Source organism: Musa acuminata, chromosome BXJ3-3, assembly GCF_036884655.1.
Source record: "Musa acuminata AAA Group cultivar baxijiao chromosome BXJ3-3, Cavendish_Baxijiao_AAA, whole genome shotgun sequence".
NCBI classification, from domain to species: domain Eukaryota; kingdom Viridiplantae; phylum Streptophyta; class Magnoliopsida; order Zingiberales; family Musaceae; genus Musa; species Musa acuminata.
The window spans coordinates 2,330,352-2,349,480 of record NC_088351.1 but is presented as its reverse complement, the minus strand read 5'-3'; the positions used below and the strand labels follow the sequence as shown (position 1 = coordinate 2,349,480).

Below are 19,129 nucleotides of genomic sequence, written 5' to 3'. Positions count from 1 at the left end.
AACCACCAGCTGATATGACAGATGTGGCTTTCCTTCTATGTGGGGGCGATGACCGGTGCGACTTAGAATTGGTGAACACTATCAGGTTGTGGAGACCACTCCTTTTTGTAATGTGACCCAGAAGATTGCGTACTGGTGCTGGCACTTTGAATCATGAGTGAACGGAAAGGTTATTTCTCCGGTGGCATGAATTCTGATCTTTCTTCTTCCTATGCGAGTTTAGTTCTATGTCATGTTCCGGCGCTGCCCAGCTGGGCACGACCGGAACAAGACGACCATGGCGGATATTTAGCTCACGCACTTGTGGGAATGCTGTTTGTTATAGAATATTAAATGCAGAGTTATTTCACGCAGATTAATTTATATAGTTATGAAATATTATATAACATATAATACATATAAAAATTATATAAAAATAATTGATAAAAAAATAATTTTAAATATATTTTTTGTTATATTCTAAGTAAAACTTTTTAGTGATGAACGATAATATCGTTGAGGGCTATAGATGATTGTTATGACGATGGTCAAAGAGACTGATGTTATGATTGACCTTATCGATATTATAGTGATGACGAATGACGATTGACGATTGCAATAGTGATGACGGTTTAATAATGATTATGATAGATCTCGAGAATATTCTGAAAGATGAACGAGATAAAATTTTGAAGATGAAGTTTGAGGGACATCTATGACTTTTACGAAGAGAAGGAAGAGTGATGATGAGAAATGAGAAAAAAAATTGGCGATAATACTTGAATTGATGTTACTCTGACGTCGATTTGCATTTGCGTCAATATCAATCATTTTGTCCATGATGCAAAGAACCTCAATCTTGACAGGCAACCAAAGTGCTTGGTTGAGTGACCCTCCATGGAGGGGAAATAAAAATCTCGATCGATGATCCATGAGAACAACCTCTTCTTTTGTGGAACAGGGTGTTAAATTGTGGCTTGGATTGCTACCTCCAGAGCAAAAGCAAAGACAGACCGGTCTGGCTCTAAAATGATGAACTGTGTTCGTGTCGATGAGTGCATACAAATAAAGCTTAGACTAATTCAACTGGGAACAGACCAACACGCCATCACGCGTGCTTCCTTCTTGAATAGACCACAGAAGATATCCTAGAAATAAAGACAGGAAGACTTGACTTGAGATGGACCCAACAGGTGTGAAGAGATAAAATTTGGACCGGTTCAACAAGAACACAGGAAGACTTGACTTGAGATGGATACAACAGGCGTCAAGAGAATTAGATCGGTTCAAAAAGAACACACCAAAACACATCAAAATCTAATGTAAACCGAAGTTGATATTACAGCAGCAACAGTTCATCAAACACCAGACGCAGACTCTCCAACAGCAATTATATAGTGACAAAACACACTCCTTACGATTAAGATTTCCAAGTCATTCACAGCCCATTGGATCCATATTCGTGGGAATCAAGCCTCTCTCACCCTTCTTCCATTCACTTCGAACACGTCACGTCACCTGTCCTGGTTCCTTATACCAGAGCCGGAAGCACCAGGAGCAACACCCCCCCTCTCTCTCTCTCTCTCTCTCTAAGCAGGATATCGGATATGAACAAGTCTGTGTGTCCGATAGTCGAACACCGAGCTGTCTTTGTCCTGCCATGGTTGAGTTCCAATCCTCCGCCGCCAGTCGCAATCATCCCTTCGCCACTTGTGCTAATGTCCGACTCAGAAGAGACTTTATACATATGAATACAGAGGAAAAGGAAGCACAAGGTTTCGACTTTGATGCGGAATGGCGATGAACGAATGTAGGCGGTAGATAATACAATGGAATTTAAATCATATATTTATAAGGAAGAATCAAACAAAGGAAAGGTTGAAACTTTCTACCAGAGGGAAGACCGACTTGGCCGATGCTACATCCTAATATATAATCACATATCACCACTCGCGTCCTCGCCGCCGTTCGCTCCCTATCTCCTCCTGCGCCCTTCCACGTGCCACCACCGTTGCAGTTGTTGATTCTTCCGTTGTGGAGGAGAAGCCAGCCCCGGTTCGGTCTCTTATCGCGTGGGTGCGAGCTCGACTTGGATTTGTTCTTGCTTGGGGGCAATGGGGAAGAGGATCCACGGAGGGGACGTCTCCTCCTTCCTCCTGGCTTTCCTGTGGCTGCAGTTGGGTCTCACCACTGCCCAGACTTCATCGGCTTGGCGGACGCTGAGCGGTACCCTCTCTTTCTCATTCCTACTCTTTCTTTCTTCTTGGTTATTGGTAAAGAAAGGTAGGAGCTTGCCATCTGGGTTCTTGGGTGGGCTTGATTTCAGGTGGCGGCGTTCGGGGAACGTTCTGTTTCGTTTTTATCCACATCAATATTGTTCCTAGAAAAATAAAAATAAAAAAAGGCTTTATTTTTTGTTTCGCTCTCTTTCTTGAAACATTTCATCCTTTTTTTAATCTGGAAATTAGTATTTTTGGAAAATAAATGCCATGTTTAAGGTGGATCCCCTCCAAATTCTTGTCCTGTAAATAGCTACTGGGTGGCTTGGAGCTGCATCTTTTGTTCTTTGTTAGTTCTGTTTTCACTTGGTATTTGCTCCAGACATTTCATCTTCATGTAAAGCTGGTGATTCGTGTTTATAAGATTTTGTATCAAGTTCGATAACAGGAAGCTTCTTCTAGGAATTTAACGGGATAAAAAATTTTGGAGCTTATCAGAAATCTAAAGTTTTGCAGAGTCTGATGCTGTTTTCAAATTTGAAAGATAGTTTTTAACCTAAAATTATTCTGAGTTCTTTTTATTTCCTAGATGCTCAACCAAGATTTTAGGTGGTTGTTTGCTTAACTGGGGATATATAAACATATCTATGACATTTCAATTGATCACCCCGAATGCCGATTGGGGTACTTGGTACTTTATATTTTGTCTCTAGCTGCTAATATTTCCTTTACCTTTGCCAATTAGGAGGTATGGACGAAGATCCAAAGAGAATTTCAGTCAAGTACTAGTACTGATCGGTGAATCTTGCAAAGCTTAGAATTATACTTAAGAAACACTATTGAGCGAGTAGCAATTATCTTTGCACATGCACTATGGTCTACAACCTCCAGAATATTCATGATTCGATGAGTCTAATATGAGAATCCAATCAGTTTCTGCCAATATTTAATGTGTACTTTGCACAAATTTGTGAGGATTGTATATGGTTATCATAATTGTTTAGCCATATCAAAGAGTGATTGAGAATTTGAGATCATGCATGGATACTAAGAAATTAAGTTTGAAAGATTAACATGTTGAGGATGTTGCCTTCAATTTGGACTGTTGATGGCTGAAAAAGTATAGGGTCCAATACATAGTGAAATATGATCTATGCTTGCAGAAAATTGATGATCAAAATATAGTATATTGGTGAAAATGGCCTTGTCCAGGAAAAAGTTTCAAGGAGGTATATGCATAAACATGGGATCTTTCATAAATTGCTTTGCGTCATTCTCTTTGGAAATGACTCATCATAGTTATTTGTTTCTGTGTGACAAAGTGATTTCAAACGAATTGCATGTGGTATCAGGTTTAGTCTTGTATATCTCTGTTTTATCAGCATTCCTGCTTACACAATTCTTGATGGAATTTTGTTCTCTGCAATTCATTTACCTTGTTTATATTCTCCAAGTATAACTTATAGTTTCTTTTTTATTGAAAGGCATTGAATTACAGTTTTATCTATGATGTTCTATGCCTTATAATTTTCTGCACCATCCTGAAGGCTACAATTGTTATTATATTACAGGTAACTCCCCCGCAATAATAGCTAAGGGAGGCTTCTCAGGATTGTTTCCTGATTCCAGTTCCTATGCCTACAGTTCTGTCTCAGGTACCAGTGCAAATGGTACCACTTTATGGTGTGATGTGCGGCTGACAAAAGATAGCGTTGGAATTTGTCTTCCAGACATAAAGTTAGACAATTGCACCACCATCCAATATTACTTTGGTATGGGGAAGAAGACTTACGTGGTTAATGGTGTGAAAACATCAGGCTGGTTCTCTGTGGACTATAGCATTAGTGATTTAGCACCGGTTACTTGTAAGTATAAAAGATGATGATTTTAGAGTTGTGTTTTTCTATATTAGTCAAAGGTAATTTTTCTGTACAGTCAAAAGTTTGCAAACTTGCTATGTTGCCCTTGCTTAGCCATTGGTCACATTTTTCATTTTTTCCTGTTTGGCCCTGTTGTCCTCCAATGGTTAAATCATTAATATTTTAAATAGGTTTGAGGATCCCAACAATACCAAATGCTGCAGGAGCTCATTAAATATTGTCAAGCAGATTAAATTTAATGTCAATGAAGATAAACAATCTGAATTTGGTAGCAGATACTATATTAGAGGGAGACTATAGTTCGAGAGTAGATAGTGAAAACTATAGAAGAAAGCCTCTGCACTTCTTCTTTCAGTCATAAGATACACATTCTTCTGCAAGACTTCCGGGCAAACTTTATTTCTTTTTGGGAATTTCTTACAGTGCCATGACGAAGCAAAATTGGAGATCCTTTACCAATCACAATTTACCAGAAAAACAACATAAGCAAGGATAAAAATCCACATGTAATTTGATACAGAAGATTTTTGGCAATTTCTGATCTAGTCACCCTGCAATATGACAAAATCCACTGCCTACCAACAATTAGTTTGATCAATCATCAACTAGTCATGTACAATTTGTTCAGGGTGCCCTGATTCATCTCATATCATCGTCTGATCAACAAGGAGAGAGATCTTTTGTCCCTAGTGATGGTCTGCCCCAATTGTGGCTTGGCGTCAGTTGATTGTTCTTCATCTTTCTTGTGCTGTAGAACTTCTTCATCAGTCTGCTGTTGATTTATATCCTTTTATGGATTCTTCAACAACCAACTCTTCTTTAGGATCTTGTTCTGCATAGGAAGTAGAGAAGCACAGCACAGCACAGCAGGATGCTGGAGAATGTCTAACTCTCTACGGATGTTGATTACCATAAAATTTAAATTACCCAACTTGTCATTAAGAATTTTCCAGTGGGTTTCCAATATAGAAAGTAGGTTAATTTCTCTACTGATTATTAAGACAGGACTGATTGAGAGATTAGGCAGTGATGCTAAGGCAGTAATATGTTGAGAAATACCAAGCATGTCATGCCATATCTGTCATTATCTGTCTGATATGGGCTTCTGGAATTGCTCAGATCTCTACAAGGAAAGAACTTCACATAAGATTACTAGATTTAGATTTTGCCGCAATAAAATAAGTAGAAGCAAACTTGTAGCAATCTATTGTAATCTAGCAACAGTGTTTGGTGTAGAATCTGAATAAGTGTGACCAATAGATCTATGTTTATTGTGAAAAAGACAAAGAACCTGAGATTCACTGCAAGTAATATGAGAATAGAGGAGAGATCAGAGAGTAACAAAAGATAGTGAGAATAGCAAAGAGAGGGGCATATCCTCGGGAATGTGGAGAAAAGCCTGATCTACCTTCTCTCTTGTTTTTAAACACAAACTATTCACTAGTAGTCCTTTTTGTAGAAATTAATCCCACTAGAACAGGAACATAAACTCAACCTGAATTTAATCTATATCTACATTACACCATGCTGCATCAATCTCGGTGGTTCCTAGTTGCTAAATTCATCTTTTACATGCCTTATGATATATCTTGTCATCTTTTAGTATTTTTGTTCCGGATTCTTGTGTATTTCAACCACCATCCAGGATGACTTTGCAGCCCATGTTCTTTAGATGCTCTGTTGCCGAGGCATCAAGTACACAATAATTTACTGTTGTAGAAATTTTAGAGAGCAATGTGATAGTATTAGATAGTTGGATCCTGTATTCAAAATAGGAGTATTAATTATTTTAAGGATTTCAGTGGTGTTCAGCTGTTGATGAACCCATTGTCTAACCATTGCCACCAAATGGTTCATTTCCTCAGGTGGGGAACCATTTTAACATGCTCATGGGAGAGTCCAGGAGGTGATCCTGTGAACCTTGCTTTCTCCTCCTTTATCATGTACCTTACTGACATGATAATGAGTAATGCCAAATATTCGGATGTCCTTAATACCTTTGCATTTCAAAATATATTCGTGGACAAATTTTAATTTTGGTATCCAAAATCATTAGCCCTCTTATTAGACAATTTTAATTTTAATTTACCTTTGCATAGAAAAGAAATAGTATTACATTATTTGAATTAAACTGTAATAGTTTATTTCCTAATAGAAAGTGTTCTTTCAAATAAAGATTAGACAATAACAAAATATACATTTTGTTTTATATTTATGATCAATCATATACTAATCATTTGTTACATCTTGAGCAGTGACACAAGCAATTTATTCTCGAACATACAGATTCGACTCTGCTGGATTACCCATACTTTCTGTAGATGATGTGGTGACACAAGTTCAGCCTTCTTCCCTTTGGTTAAATATACAGGTAGGCGTACTTTATTGTTGGTGGAGTTTGTTTGTCTGTCAATATTTAGAAGTTCGCAAATAGTTATATGAATCCACCTAACTTCTTTGGTTTTGGATATTCCTTTATGCAGCATGATGCTTTCTATACCCAGCATAATTTGAGCATGAGTAACTACGTACTTTCTCTAACAAAGCGCGTCACTGTGAACTATCTGTCCTCGCCAGAGTTAGCTTTCCTTAGGAGGATAGCACCAAGTTTTACCAACACCAAGACAAAGCTCATTTTCCGCTTTCTTGACAAAGGCATTAAAGAACCCTCTACGAATCGAACATATCGTTTACTGTTGAATAATCTCAAGTTGATTAGGACCTTTGCTTCTGGAATTCTTGTACCAAAGAGTTACATTTGGCCAGTTACACCTGACAATTATTTGTTACCCTACACATCTATTGTCACCGATGCTCATAAAGCTGGGTTGGAGATCTATGCAGCAGATTTTGCAAACGATAACCTTTTCAGCTACAACTATAGCTATGATCCACTAACTGAGTGTCTGTCTTTTATCGACAATGGTTTATTCTCAGTTGATGGGGTGGTGACAGACTTCCCTATAACTCCCTCAGAGGCAATAGGTAACCTTTTTTCTTTCTTTCAACCTGAAGAAATCATCAAATAAGTACTGCTTTACAGAAAATCATCTTCTGTCTCCCCTCTGAAGTTAAAAGTATTGTCATGCCTTTTACTGTAAGCTGTCATGTATGTCCTGTGATCATAGTTTGATCTAGGTGTTCTTATTGGCACTGACTGACTTCTGATTAGTTAAACAGATATCACAAAAATTGCTTGTTAATATAGAAGAATTAATGGTACAAATTATCTGTTGCTTCAGCTTCACTTTAGGTATAAAAGTAAAGACCATCTTCAAGTTAGTCGGACCACCGAACAATCCTAATCCTTTTACATATACTGTGGCTTGTCCTGTGGATAAGGATTAATTTCTATTATAAGATTTGGCTGTCCAGGAACATAGTCTATATGGAATTTAATTCTAGATGCAGTAAATGTGTAGATAACCATAATGTTAAATACAACAACAACAAGTAGTTGTAATGTCTGACACTTGGAGTAAACATAATGTCATAATAAATGGAAATATCACTATTGGATTCAAGTGGGATTAATTGGTATACTACCTCTTCGAACAATGTTCAGTTCCAAACAAAAACAAGATACACACAATCTATTTCAAAATATTCCTCCGCTTCCTGTCAAATGAGAAAATTACTCCTTCCATCAAGAAATAACAATTTGTTACTGTTGGGATCAATGATGTTGACACAAATACCATTGATTCCATTGTTCATGCCTATGATCATGATTTCAGGGTTACTTTCCTGCATCTATCATTGAGAGGTACATGTGAAAAATGTCGATGGCAAAGTCCCCTCAGGCTGAGCCATTTGGAAGTTAGATGCTACTTTCCTATTTGCAGTTACACTGGTTGTCTGTGGAAAGGGACGTAGTCAAAGAGAAACTATTGAACAGGAAGAAGTTTCAAATGTTCACAGTTGATTGAATCGAAGGTAATTGTCAGGGGCAAAGTCTCTCCCCATGATGTGACTCGGATTTTACCTGGATGGAGAATTAGAACATAAAAAGTTTATGGTTCAAGTGCATGTACTGTGTACCAGGGTCTGCAGTACTGAACTGTACCATCCGGTATGAGCGGTACGTACCGGTTCGATCAGTTGCCGGTACGCGGACCGTCTGTTACCGGTCCGAGTGCACTGTAGCACTTCTAAAGTGCTACAATACTCGGCACACCTAGGTGTACCGTTCGATATATCGTACCGTACCGTACTGGTACCGAGCCCAGGTCGAAATACCGGTATGATACAGTAGTGCGAACCTTGCTGTGTACCATTAATCACCAATGTCAGAATCAGGAAATTGTAACTTTAGCTTGTCGTGAATTTGTCTGACTTGAACTAACAGCACTGGAGATCAAAGGCTTCTATTTTGACGCTTAGAAATGGAAGTCAACTGAGAACTAATTACAGCACTGTCTATTATCTATTCCACTGATAAAGTATTTTCTATATTGCTTGTTTTGTGAACTCCATAAGCAAATGAAACCAATCGAATATAATTAGGCTTCTCCTTGGATGTATGTTTGCAGAAATTTGTGCCCATAAATCCTGATATTGTATGAAATAACTTTTCCGGTTGCGAACAAGTGCATACACCTACTATAATCTGATATCTGCTTCTCATCAGAGACTTATCTTCTACTGTATGGTCATTTCGACACTGTATGTATTTATTAACATAGTTATTACCTCTTGCAGGTTGTTTTTCTCGGTTAAATAAAAGCAGGGTTGATGGTATGCTGACTTACTTCTAGAACATATTTGCCTTAGGTACAACTGCCACTTATGGTGGATCTTCTCAATCTTTTATTTTCCTTCTGTACTTCAGGAAAACCATTAATCATCTCAAACAATGGAGCCAGTGGAGACTATCCAGACTGCACTGATCTGGCTTACAATAAAGCAGTTGAAGATGGTGCAGATGTAATCGATTGTCCTGTTCAAGTAACACAAGATAAAATTCTCATATGCATGAGTTCAGTAGATCTCATAGAGGATACTACAGTCACAAAGTCACCCTATAAATCTCGGCTTTCCGATATACCTAAACTTAAGAGTACTGCTGGCATATTTACATTCAATCTCACATGGAATGAAATTCAAAAGTTGAAACGTGAGTAGTTATCTCTTCCTCCTCTTACATTTTAACAGTGACTTACAGAACTAAAGAGTTGCAATACAATTTGATAGCTTGATTTTTAGGAATCACATTTGTTTGTACTTCAGCAATTTCTATTTCTTCCCTAGGCAGATATGCACACATTTAGTTCTGATAGTCTTTAATTTCCTTCACTTTTTGAGTCATCAAGGTACTTGTGATTGTTGTTATATGGAGGAATTCCTCTTAAAGCATGACATGTGCCAGTCTCAGCATAATTGACCTGTATGATGTAAATTAAAGAACCAGCCCTCTCCTCAGTTTTCTCAAAATTGATTGTAGTATAGTTAGTTTGAAGGCATACATCATCAGGAAATACAAGATGACAGCAACATTCATGATTAAAGGCATACATGTATCTTCTTAAGATAAAGGCATACACCTATCTTCTTAAGATTTTGCATATACAAGTCTGTAGGTAATGCTAGTTATTATTCATGATCGTTTCTTTCATATTCAAAATTTCATCTTAAAGAAGGAAACTAGAATGCAAATATTCTGAATTTACATGCATAAATTAATTCTAAATTTTCTTTCTTTAATCTGAGTAATTCTATCGATGTGAACTTATTATGACCCATGCTTCGGCTTGATTTTTATTTTCCCCTCTTCCAATTCCTGCAAATTTTTTTTTGCACCGAATAGTCAATTCAGACAGAAACAATTGTGAGTGCATATATAGTAAAGCTTGTGGTTATTTTTTCAGCATTGTGAACGCATCCATATGATCCAAAACATAGGTAGTGATGCTAAAGTTGAATTATGTTGGTTTACTGTTACATTAGCTTCTTCTGAATTAGAAAATGTGATGAACCTTTGTCTGGTTACTCATGGCTTTGACGTATATCTCCTTGGGCTTTACAAAGAGACACATAGATGTTAATTTCCATTCATTAGTTTATCCTAGATCTTTTAATAGTCTTGCAAATGCTAATAAATTTAACATTGATTTACTCAATTCTTGTACCGTATAAATAGTTAGCGTAATGACAACTGTCCTGATTCAAATATCTACATTGAGAAGAGGTAATGCCTTAATTATTTCTGAAGTTATTATCATTTACTATCATCTAGGGCAAGATGGATACTAGTTTATGAGTACTTACAAATGCTTTGAGTCTTATAATGTTCTCCTTTCTTCGTTTTGTTCTTTTATCTCTGGTTGTGTCATGAATTGTATTGCTACCTTTATCTTTAATTTGAAGCTTTTGTATCATGTTTTGACTCTCAACCTTGTTCCTTCCTTCTTCATAGCAACGAAATATGAATAATAAACTTACATTTTGCATATTGCAGCAATAATCTCACAGCCAATGTCTGAGTATGGTTTGAAGCGGAATCCACGAAACATAAATAGTGGAAATTTCACAAAATTATCTGATTTTTTGGCATTGGCAAACAACAAGTCTCTGTCTGGAATTTTGATCGGCATAGAGGTGAGTATGAATTAATGTCACAGATATGTACCATCAAAGTTTCAGCTAATAAATGAATATATAAAATATCATTACAAACTACATGGCATTATAGACCAAATGAGGTATAGATCAAGCTTCAAAGTTTCCAATTTTTTTCACCTAGTTATCTTCACTGGTACTTAGGATGGAATCAGCGTCCTATCTCAATCAAGGATTGGCTAGAGACTTACCGGGCATTCGTTGTTTTGTTTGGTTACAGAATGCAGTGTTTATGGCTGAGCAATTAAGAATTGATGTAGTAGATGCTGTCATTTCTGCTCTAAATGATGCGGGCAAAAACAAAACTGCTTCGGAAGTAATGATTCAGTCAACTGACAGCTCCGTGCTGGTGAAGTTCAAGCAGCTAACCAAGTATAAGCTTGTCTACAAAATCGATGAGGTCGTTGGTGATGCTATTGCTTCCTCGGTAAAGGATATCGAAGCATTCGCTGATGCTGTGGCACTACCAAAGGAATCCATTTATGCTGTTAACAATCTGTTCACAACCGAAATAACAGATCTGGTCCCCAAGTTGCACGCTGCGGGCCTTGACGTGTATGTTTATGTGCTTCGGAATGAGTTTGTGTCTCAACCATGGGACTTCCTCTCAGATGGCACCGTTGAGATCAATGCCTATGTTGTCAAAGCCGGAGTGGATGGGATCATCACAGACTTCCCAGGGACAGCTAGTCGTTACAAAAGTACGGATCCAGCACCAACCTTCAGCATGTTCGCCACCATACGTCATAAAAGCTTTAGATCTTTGATGATTTCTATTTCTGCTTTGCCTATCATGCCTTTGGTTTGGTTTTAGAAGGAACTGAAACTGTATGGTGCTCTACATTGTGCAGGAAATTCGTGTAGCAAGTTGGGAAGTAAGAAACCCAACTATATGCTTCCTATCAAAGCCGGCCAACTGTTACCGTTGATGGCTCCTGACGCGCTGCCACCAGCCCTGGCTCCGATGCCGGTACTGAACGCCTCTGATGTGGTAGAGCCGCCTTTCCCACAGGTTACACCCAAGGGTTCAGTGGGAGCTGAGGCCCCTCCTCCAACGGCACCTCCAAAGGCACCTTCACCTTCGAGTGGGCAACAACAGATCGCATCGTTGTTACTTGCTCTTCCAATGGTAATGCTATCTGTTATACACCTGCTTGTGTGAGTCATGGGGGAGCCCAGCTACTGATGTGATTATTCTGCTTCCGTTGCTCTTCTTTTCGACTTAATCCTACTTTTGGGATTCATCCTTGTGTTCATTCTACTCATATCTACTCTTATCATGTAACATCTGTTTGCATGTAGCATTGTGCAGGTGAATTGGAACAACCTTTTCCTCATTTCACACAAAACATCTGTTTGCATGGATATGCAGCACGCATAATTGATGGATTTGACTAGAATCTAATTAACATTTTGGCAGCAGAATGTTTTCTATCCATTTCCGGAGAAAGAAACAAATCCACACAGGAAGTAGATTGTAGTAAAAGTTATAATTTATTACTTGGTGGCAAACACTATCCTGTATGTGGATTGCAACCTCGTGCGATTGAGCTTTGTCATCGTTCTAAGCCATCTGAATAAATGAAATTGAATCCTCGTTCTCAGCTGCCCTTTGTTCCTCAGCCAGAACAACTCTATTTATACCCTTCCTCTACAAAAAAATAAACAAAGAATATCATTTGAATGAACAGAACAATGGACATGAAAGCAACCCAACAGCAGGGATTAATCTCACCTTTTGACAATTAATGTTGCTCAAACGGAAAAGGTATGTTGAGTACTGTGCAAGTCATTCTTCATTTGTGCACAGAGCCTTGCTAGCTACTTGACAATAATTAAAGTTTCGGAGAACAGGCCTCCACAAAAAAAAAAATGCAGTGAGAATCTTCCTATCTGGAACATTATTTGAAATCCCCAAATTTCATGCAAAACATATGCATGTCTCCTGAGAAAAAAAAACGATACCTGTTATCATCGCCTATGATATTTGATTGTGTATCTTTAGGCACCACCAGAGCCAAACTTCTTTCCGAAGATGAGCAGCTGCAGCTTGTCATAACCAGCAAGCACACCAGTACCAGCGATTGCACGGAGAATATTAGCACCAGCACCCTTGAACAATGACCTAGGACCCTCGTTCTTCAAAATCTTCAAAATATTAGCACCCGCACCCTTGAAACATGGAAAGAGCTCTAATGCTTGACAGCTTCTCCAGAGGTCATCATCATTCTTCTCCTAACAGTGGATGGGATAGGATGCAAGTCCAGCACCATTCAGCAGGGCAAAGCTTGCAAAGAAACTATCCTGCAACCATTCTGCAGAATGAGATACTAATCAAAAAAAGGCCAAGTTGACAGATGCAGCAGATAATGTTAAATGCTTGTGTCCTTCAAAGAACAAGGACAGCAAATAGCCAAAAACCCAACTGAAGACCACTCACTATAATTTGATATTTACAAGGAAAAAAAAACCAATTGATCAACTGAGAACTTGCTACTCTCAAGATTTGTCTAGAAAGCACAATAGAGTAAGTTTGCTGATAGAGCAAGAAAAACAAACCTGCAGCTTCCCTGTAAGGAGTACTGGCTTCAGAGAATCATACATTCCAAAATATACCTCTGAATTTAGGGTCTTGCGATAGTCATCTATAAGGCCATTAAATTGCCTTTCCCCTCCCTTCATTGCTGCTTTTGCACCATTTGCCAAATGTGTCAGGGTATAGTCCAGAGAATACACAAAGAGCAAGAAAGAAGCACCAGCAGCACCACCTGATGCAAGATTGCCTGCAAACCATTTCCAGTATCCATCTTTGTCTTTCTTGAAAGTAAACATCCTCTTAAAGTAATCATTGAATGCAAAGTTCAGTGCCTGACAAGCATTAAGATTTGGTAAGCAAACACAGCATTTTTACAAAAGACACATATAACATCAAATTGTTACATCCAAAAGTTATAAACATTGCATCCAACAGTTATTAATAAATTAATATTATATTGCATAAAGTCCTTCCACAAACAATGTGCTCCTCTTTCTGATTGAAGGCTGAATAACATGACATATGTTCATCAGATATGACAATTAATAACCATTATGAGGGAAAAAAGAAACTAGGAAAACTAAGGCTTTATGCAACTTTGCAACTGTCTGAGGTATGCCATGTATTTCCTTTTGTGTCATTTGACACCATAAAAAAGCAGTGTTCATTGACATTCCGAGGGGCCACCATATATTTTCTTCTTCATAAAATAGAAGTGTCGCCAAGTATTTCTTGGCTCATCTCACATTAATAATGAACTGATTCATCTCAAACATTCAATTGTGCCAAGGGTCACATCTAGAATACAGAAGAGGAAAAAGGTATTCAGCAGAATAATTCTTCGATAGTTACCTCAACTAACTGGTGCCAAAAGTTCACAATACATTATAATGCTGATGGAGATACTGAGAGATATGAAGATCATATAGAGTGTACAAAAAAAAGCCCAATCCATGCAGCAAGAGTTTCGACAGACATGGGTGTCCGTGGTGCTGTTATTGTCCATCATACTGACAATCTACAGTAAAAGTCTACAGTTCATTGAGTTGTCAGCATATCAGCTGAGAATTCTCAAGCCCTTTGGTTTCAAAAACCCGAAATCATGAGTATCAGAACTGGGCCATTTAATATTGAACCGCACTGGTCTGGTCCGATCATTTTTTTACTTAGAACATAAAATCACAATTACATCCTAAAAAGGAAAGACACATTGTATTACAGAGATAAAGTCTTTTCTTTTCTTTGGGTTTCATACATGGAAGTTTCATTCTTGTTTCTGTTGCATGTTGCCTGAGACAATTGACAGAGAAGAAGGCCAAGAGAAAGAAGTGAATGCTGGTTCACAATCCATAAATCAGAGGCCCAAGTCTTTGTTTCCTTTTCTGCCTCCTCATGTCGGTCCATGTCACTGACACATTGCGAAGACTGTAGTATGGTGGAAGAAGAAGAGGGAAAGCTGGAGCCAGGTTAGATAATATATACCTACATCATTAGATATACTACACTTGTCCACCACCCCCCTCCCATAGACAAGCCCATTATTGTGGTTTCACTGGTTACTGTGCCATGCCAGCAGCATGATGCATGCCAATCCACTGGCTAAAAGAAAAGGTGTCACCATCAGTTGAATCCTTACTTCAGATAATCAGAAAAATGATATTTCATCCTAAATAAATCATATAGTCAAGTGGTCACACAATGTATATCAATTTTCATAATACACTTTTGCTAAACTTAACCAAGTTTTCTCTTAAGTTTGATCAGTAAAAAACAGAAAACAAGATGTACCTAGGCAGAGCAGAAGCAGATTCTGATCATACAGACTAAACTCGAGTTAACTTATATGACTAAAACATCCATGGTGAAGTAGGAATACAGAAAATACAGTCATAAGCCTAGCTCTACACTCAGATTTGAAATCACATGCGTGTCATTTTGTCAATCCATGGTGGCGCTAAATTTACATTATACCAGGTTTTCTAGTGAACATTCTACCGAATTTAAAATACAAGAGGACATCTATGCATGTAGAAAAACTCACCTAAGTGGGAAAGTAACGAATAACATTAGCGGTGTTTCCTCTCCAATAATGACAAAGTCCCTTCATCCTTAATTGTACGTGCAAAGCAGTCTGTAATTCCTTTGTAAGGTTCAGAAAGGCGACCAGTCTTAATCTTCTCATCCTGGTTCTATATCACTAGCTTCACATGTTCAATGGGAGCAGCAGCAGCAGTCTTTGAAACCGCAGCAGAAACACCACCCATAAGGAAATTGATAGCAAAGCCTGCAAACCCTTTCTCCGCAGGTGCTTGGGCAAAAACAGGAGACACAGTTGTGACTACAGGAACATCCTAAGTACCAGTAGAGAACTGCATCAGTTGTTTCTGAAGCCCCCAACTGACATAATTTCCAGATGTGAGGTGGCTCTCATAGCAGGAGGCACTACAGAAATTGTAGTTTCTAGCCTGTAAATCTTGAGAGAACTGTGATCCGAGATGGAATTGGCTGGTGACCTTCTGAACGACAGTTGAGTAATTGACCTGATCGGCAATGGCTTGCACATGAATAGTCCTAGACAACAAAACTATCTTAGTTTTTCAGTAACTGATAATGGAGACATATTAAATATGGACTGATATAAAGCAACCATTTTATTTAGAAAATGAGGAGAATTCTTAGTGTTCCTTCACAGAATTACATAAGGCATAACAAAGCATGAAAATTATATTTCCAAAACATGGTAGGACAATATATTTCTCCCATTTAATCCAGTCAAAAATAAAAAAACGCTTCCCAAATATTCTGGTGTTGTGATTAGGAATACCTCGCAAGGGATTATGAACAACCGAAAAAGCAATGAGTTCTATGTAAATATGCAAGCATGATTTATCAAGAAACAATTTTGCAATCCTAACAACTTTATATTTATAAGATAAGCATGATTTATTGATGTCCATGGGCCTGAGAGTGTGACGAAAAGGGTGAAAAAACACCTTATAGTAGTCCCACAAATCGACCAGATATCAAATATGAGTTACCTATTACCGTCGAGAGATAGATTCAACGTGTAATGAAATCAAGATGCATCAGAAAGTTCGATTGAAATTTTTCGCGCAGATCAGTGGCTGCAACAGATTTTTTTGGCTGTGAGATCCCAAGGCCAGGACTATCAAGCCTAACAACTTCAACTTCTTTAAGGAGATCCGCACGGAAAGCATCAACTTTACGATCTCAAGGTATTCACAAAAGCTGATGAGACACGATGGAGTCACAAACCATGAAATGACCTTTGAACCCAGATCTACATTGAAACCCACCCTTTTCAATTCCCTTTCTTCTTTTCAGACATCCACAGTACCGAAGAAGGGGGACCGGATTGGCCGTAACAAAGATCTATATGTAAAACATGGAAGATTACCGTCGACAGCGGATCTTTGTTCGGATCCAAGACCTACACCTACCCCAAATGATAATAGATAGACTAAACAGAAGAAATTGAAGAAGAAACACATGATCTCGGCAATCGATATCAGAGGAAGAGATGCTTGCATCTACGATCGATTGCTCGCATGAGAAAAAGAAAAATAAAAGAAGACGCCGCTAAGGAATCGACGAAAAGAAAGAGGATGAAAAACCCACGGAATCGACGATGTAGTGTAAGATTTGGGGAGATTACCTTCGGAGGCGTCAATGCGTCTGGACCTCCCTCCCGCGGTCTCTCCGCCTCTTTCACCTACACAGGGGAGGCGAGTCGGCGACTCAGTTTGTAAAGTTCCGATCTAGTGGGACCGTCTTTCCTACACTGTGAGAGGAGTGGGGGTGGGTCCCACACATCGGTGCCCTGCTTCCTCGCCAACCACGACACAGGTATAAGACTCCACAAGTGTACGACGGAACTTAGTTCGATGGTCACGATGCTGTCAAAATGCCAACCAATTGTCTCCGACCTTCTTCAAGTTCGTCGGTTATCGTCGTCGTTGCTATTGTTGCCTTAGTCATGAACGGAAGCAGCGGTGTGAGAGAGATGGAGTCGGTAGACAAAAGATGGTGGCTGAGGTTAAATTCGCAACTAAACGAAGAACAATAAAGCGCGTTGAAAGAGGCGGAGCCTTCAAGAACAAGTGATCACCAGTGTGACGATTCCAAGACGCCTCGTCTGTAACCAGCCACAGTAAATGCTACCAGCGTTTGGGTCGTCGAGATCTGAGAATTCACTGGCGATAATTAGTATACACGAGAATCCGATGAATGAAGCAAAACTCGGCAGAATTGCATCATTCTCGCTGCACACCTTCGTGCAACGATCTCCTGTTCTTTAGCTTCTTGTTTATTTGCCTATGTGAAATCTACAGTCTGAAATATAGTAGTCATAAACACGACATTATGGCCTGCCAAAGGCGTCACCTTTGTGATGTCCGCAGAACCCAACACCAGTCCTCACCTCCTAAAGACCGCGACAAGCGGCTTTTGGAAAGACCGGGCGGCGGTGGCGGAAGTGGTTCTGGGAGAGGTAGGAAGCAGAGTATGTGGCTAGTTCCTGAGCTTTCATGGGCTAAGGTAAAGCCCTCTCTGTTCATTGGCCACATTTATTGGTCGTGCCAAGCCACGTTAGCCCATAAACAGAAATGGCTCGTAAAGTTCCTGATAAGCATGTTGAATTTGTGGCATTTTTCTCTTCTTTCTTTGATGAGTTGAATCGTCAGCACATTAATGGTATCTGAGCGTCGCAAAGGAAGATTTTGCTTCAGTTATGCTGACGGCGTGACAACGATGATTTTAAGAAAAATCAAACTCCCCTGTTTCTGAAGAGAGAAGGCATGTATGACTTCAGCCACTTCTTCGTGACTACCCCATACATTGATTCTTGTCGACTGTCTATATCCATGATTTCCTTTGTTTGCTTGTTGGTGAATGATTAAGGACATCAAGATCTTGCATGCGTTATGGGGTCATTATCTTGTAAGTTAAGCCACAATGATGGTTGCTGGTCGGTCCCCTGGCACGAGATTTGAGTTGGTTGAGACTTGAATTGCTACGAAGATGTTGCATAGAGTTAGAAGATCTGTACGCTGCAGGATCAAAAATGCGTAGGAATCCGGTTTGTAGAGAGGTTTTGAAAGAGACAGAGATGGAAAAACACTCCTGGAAATTGAATATTCAGACAACAAAAGGATCGGTCACCCAAGCCTCAAAAGTTTGCCTGACCATGGGATTCGTAATTAGCACCTGGTCTCAGTTCCATCTGTTCTCTCCTGCTTTGTACACCCTCCTTTCTGTACTTTTTTTTTCCTTCTGGGGCTTCTTGTAGCCACTCCAGATCTTGCTCGAATGAAATAGAAAAAGAAACAAAAGGAATCCAGCTTGCAGAGAAGCCTAAAGGCTCACGGGTCTGATGTAGCGTCAACTCGGAGGCAGACTGGAAGGAAGGTTTCACCTTTTAACCAAGCTTTTAAGCATCGGTGAGGACACGGAGAGCTACCTGAGATGAGGTGCTGAGAATGACGTGAAGAAAGCTGCTTCCGATGGCATGTCAGCTGACAGTTATGCTTTGAGACTGAAAGAGTAGGAATCGAAAGATTCCTCCTTTACTTGTTTTTGTTCCTCAGAGAACTCGCAGCTTTTGATCTTGAATGGATGGAGGCGAGCCGTAACTCAGCATCAAAACCACGAGTTACATTACCTCTTCCTCGACCGATGCCCATGTTACAAAGGCCCCAGGCCACATGTACAATTTCGCATCTATCAGAAAAGCACAGAGTTACAAGAAAGTTCACCTTTTTCCTTTTATTTTTGGTCTTTTGGACAGCTTTTGCAACTCATTACCTGCTTGCATGTATCTGTATTGGTTCATTCCTCTTGTATGAACAATGAAAAGTGCAATCTGTCCTGGAAACTAG

The 19,129-nt window shown here is 39.1% G+C and overlaps 1 protein-coding gene and 1 pseudogene across 1 annotated transcript; one reads left to right on the top strand and one right to left on the bottom strand.

Annotated features, from left to right (window-relative positions):
• The first annotated feature begins 1,783 nt into the window (after positions 1-1,783).
• LOC135633558 (glycerophosphodiester phosphodiesterase GDPDL4-like) lies at positions 1,784-12,061 on the top strand. Its single transcript, XM_065143137.1, has 9 exons — positions 1,784-2,205; positions 3,770-4,063; positions 6,334-6,449; positions 6,562-7,063; positions 8,780-8,815; positions 8,910-9,194; positions 10,536-10,675; positions 10,917-11,397; positions 11,548-12,061. Exons 1-9 carry the CDS (start codon positions 2,094-2,096, stop codon positions 11,856-11,858), a joined length of 2,277 nt encoding a protein of 758 aa, XP_064999209.1. The 5' UTR covers positions 1,784-2,093; the 3' UTR covers positions 11,859-12,061.
• On the bottom strand, positions 11,877-18,934 carry LOC135633828 (ADP,ATP carrier protein 1, mitochondrial-like; annotated as a pseudogene).
• Positions 18,935-19,129: the final 195 nt, after the last annotated feature.

Coding starts and splice junctions, on each gene's coding strand:
- LOC135633558 (XM_065143137.1), top strand. CDS start 2,094: ATGGGGAAGAGGATCCACGGAGGGGACGTCTCCTCCTTCCTCCTGGCT. Junction 7,064..8,779: donor AACTCCCTCAGAGGCAATAG/GTAACCTTTTTT, acceptor TACCTCTTGCAG/GTTGTTTTTCTCGGTTAAAT. Junction 9,195..10,535: donor TGAAATTCAAAAGTTGAAAC/GTGAGTAGTTAT, acceptor TGCATATTGCAG/CAATAATCTCACAGCCAATG.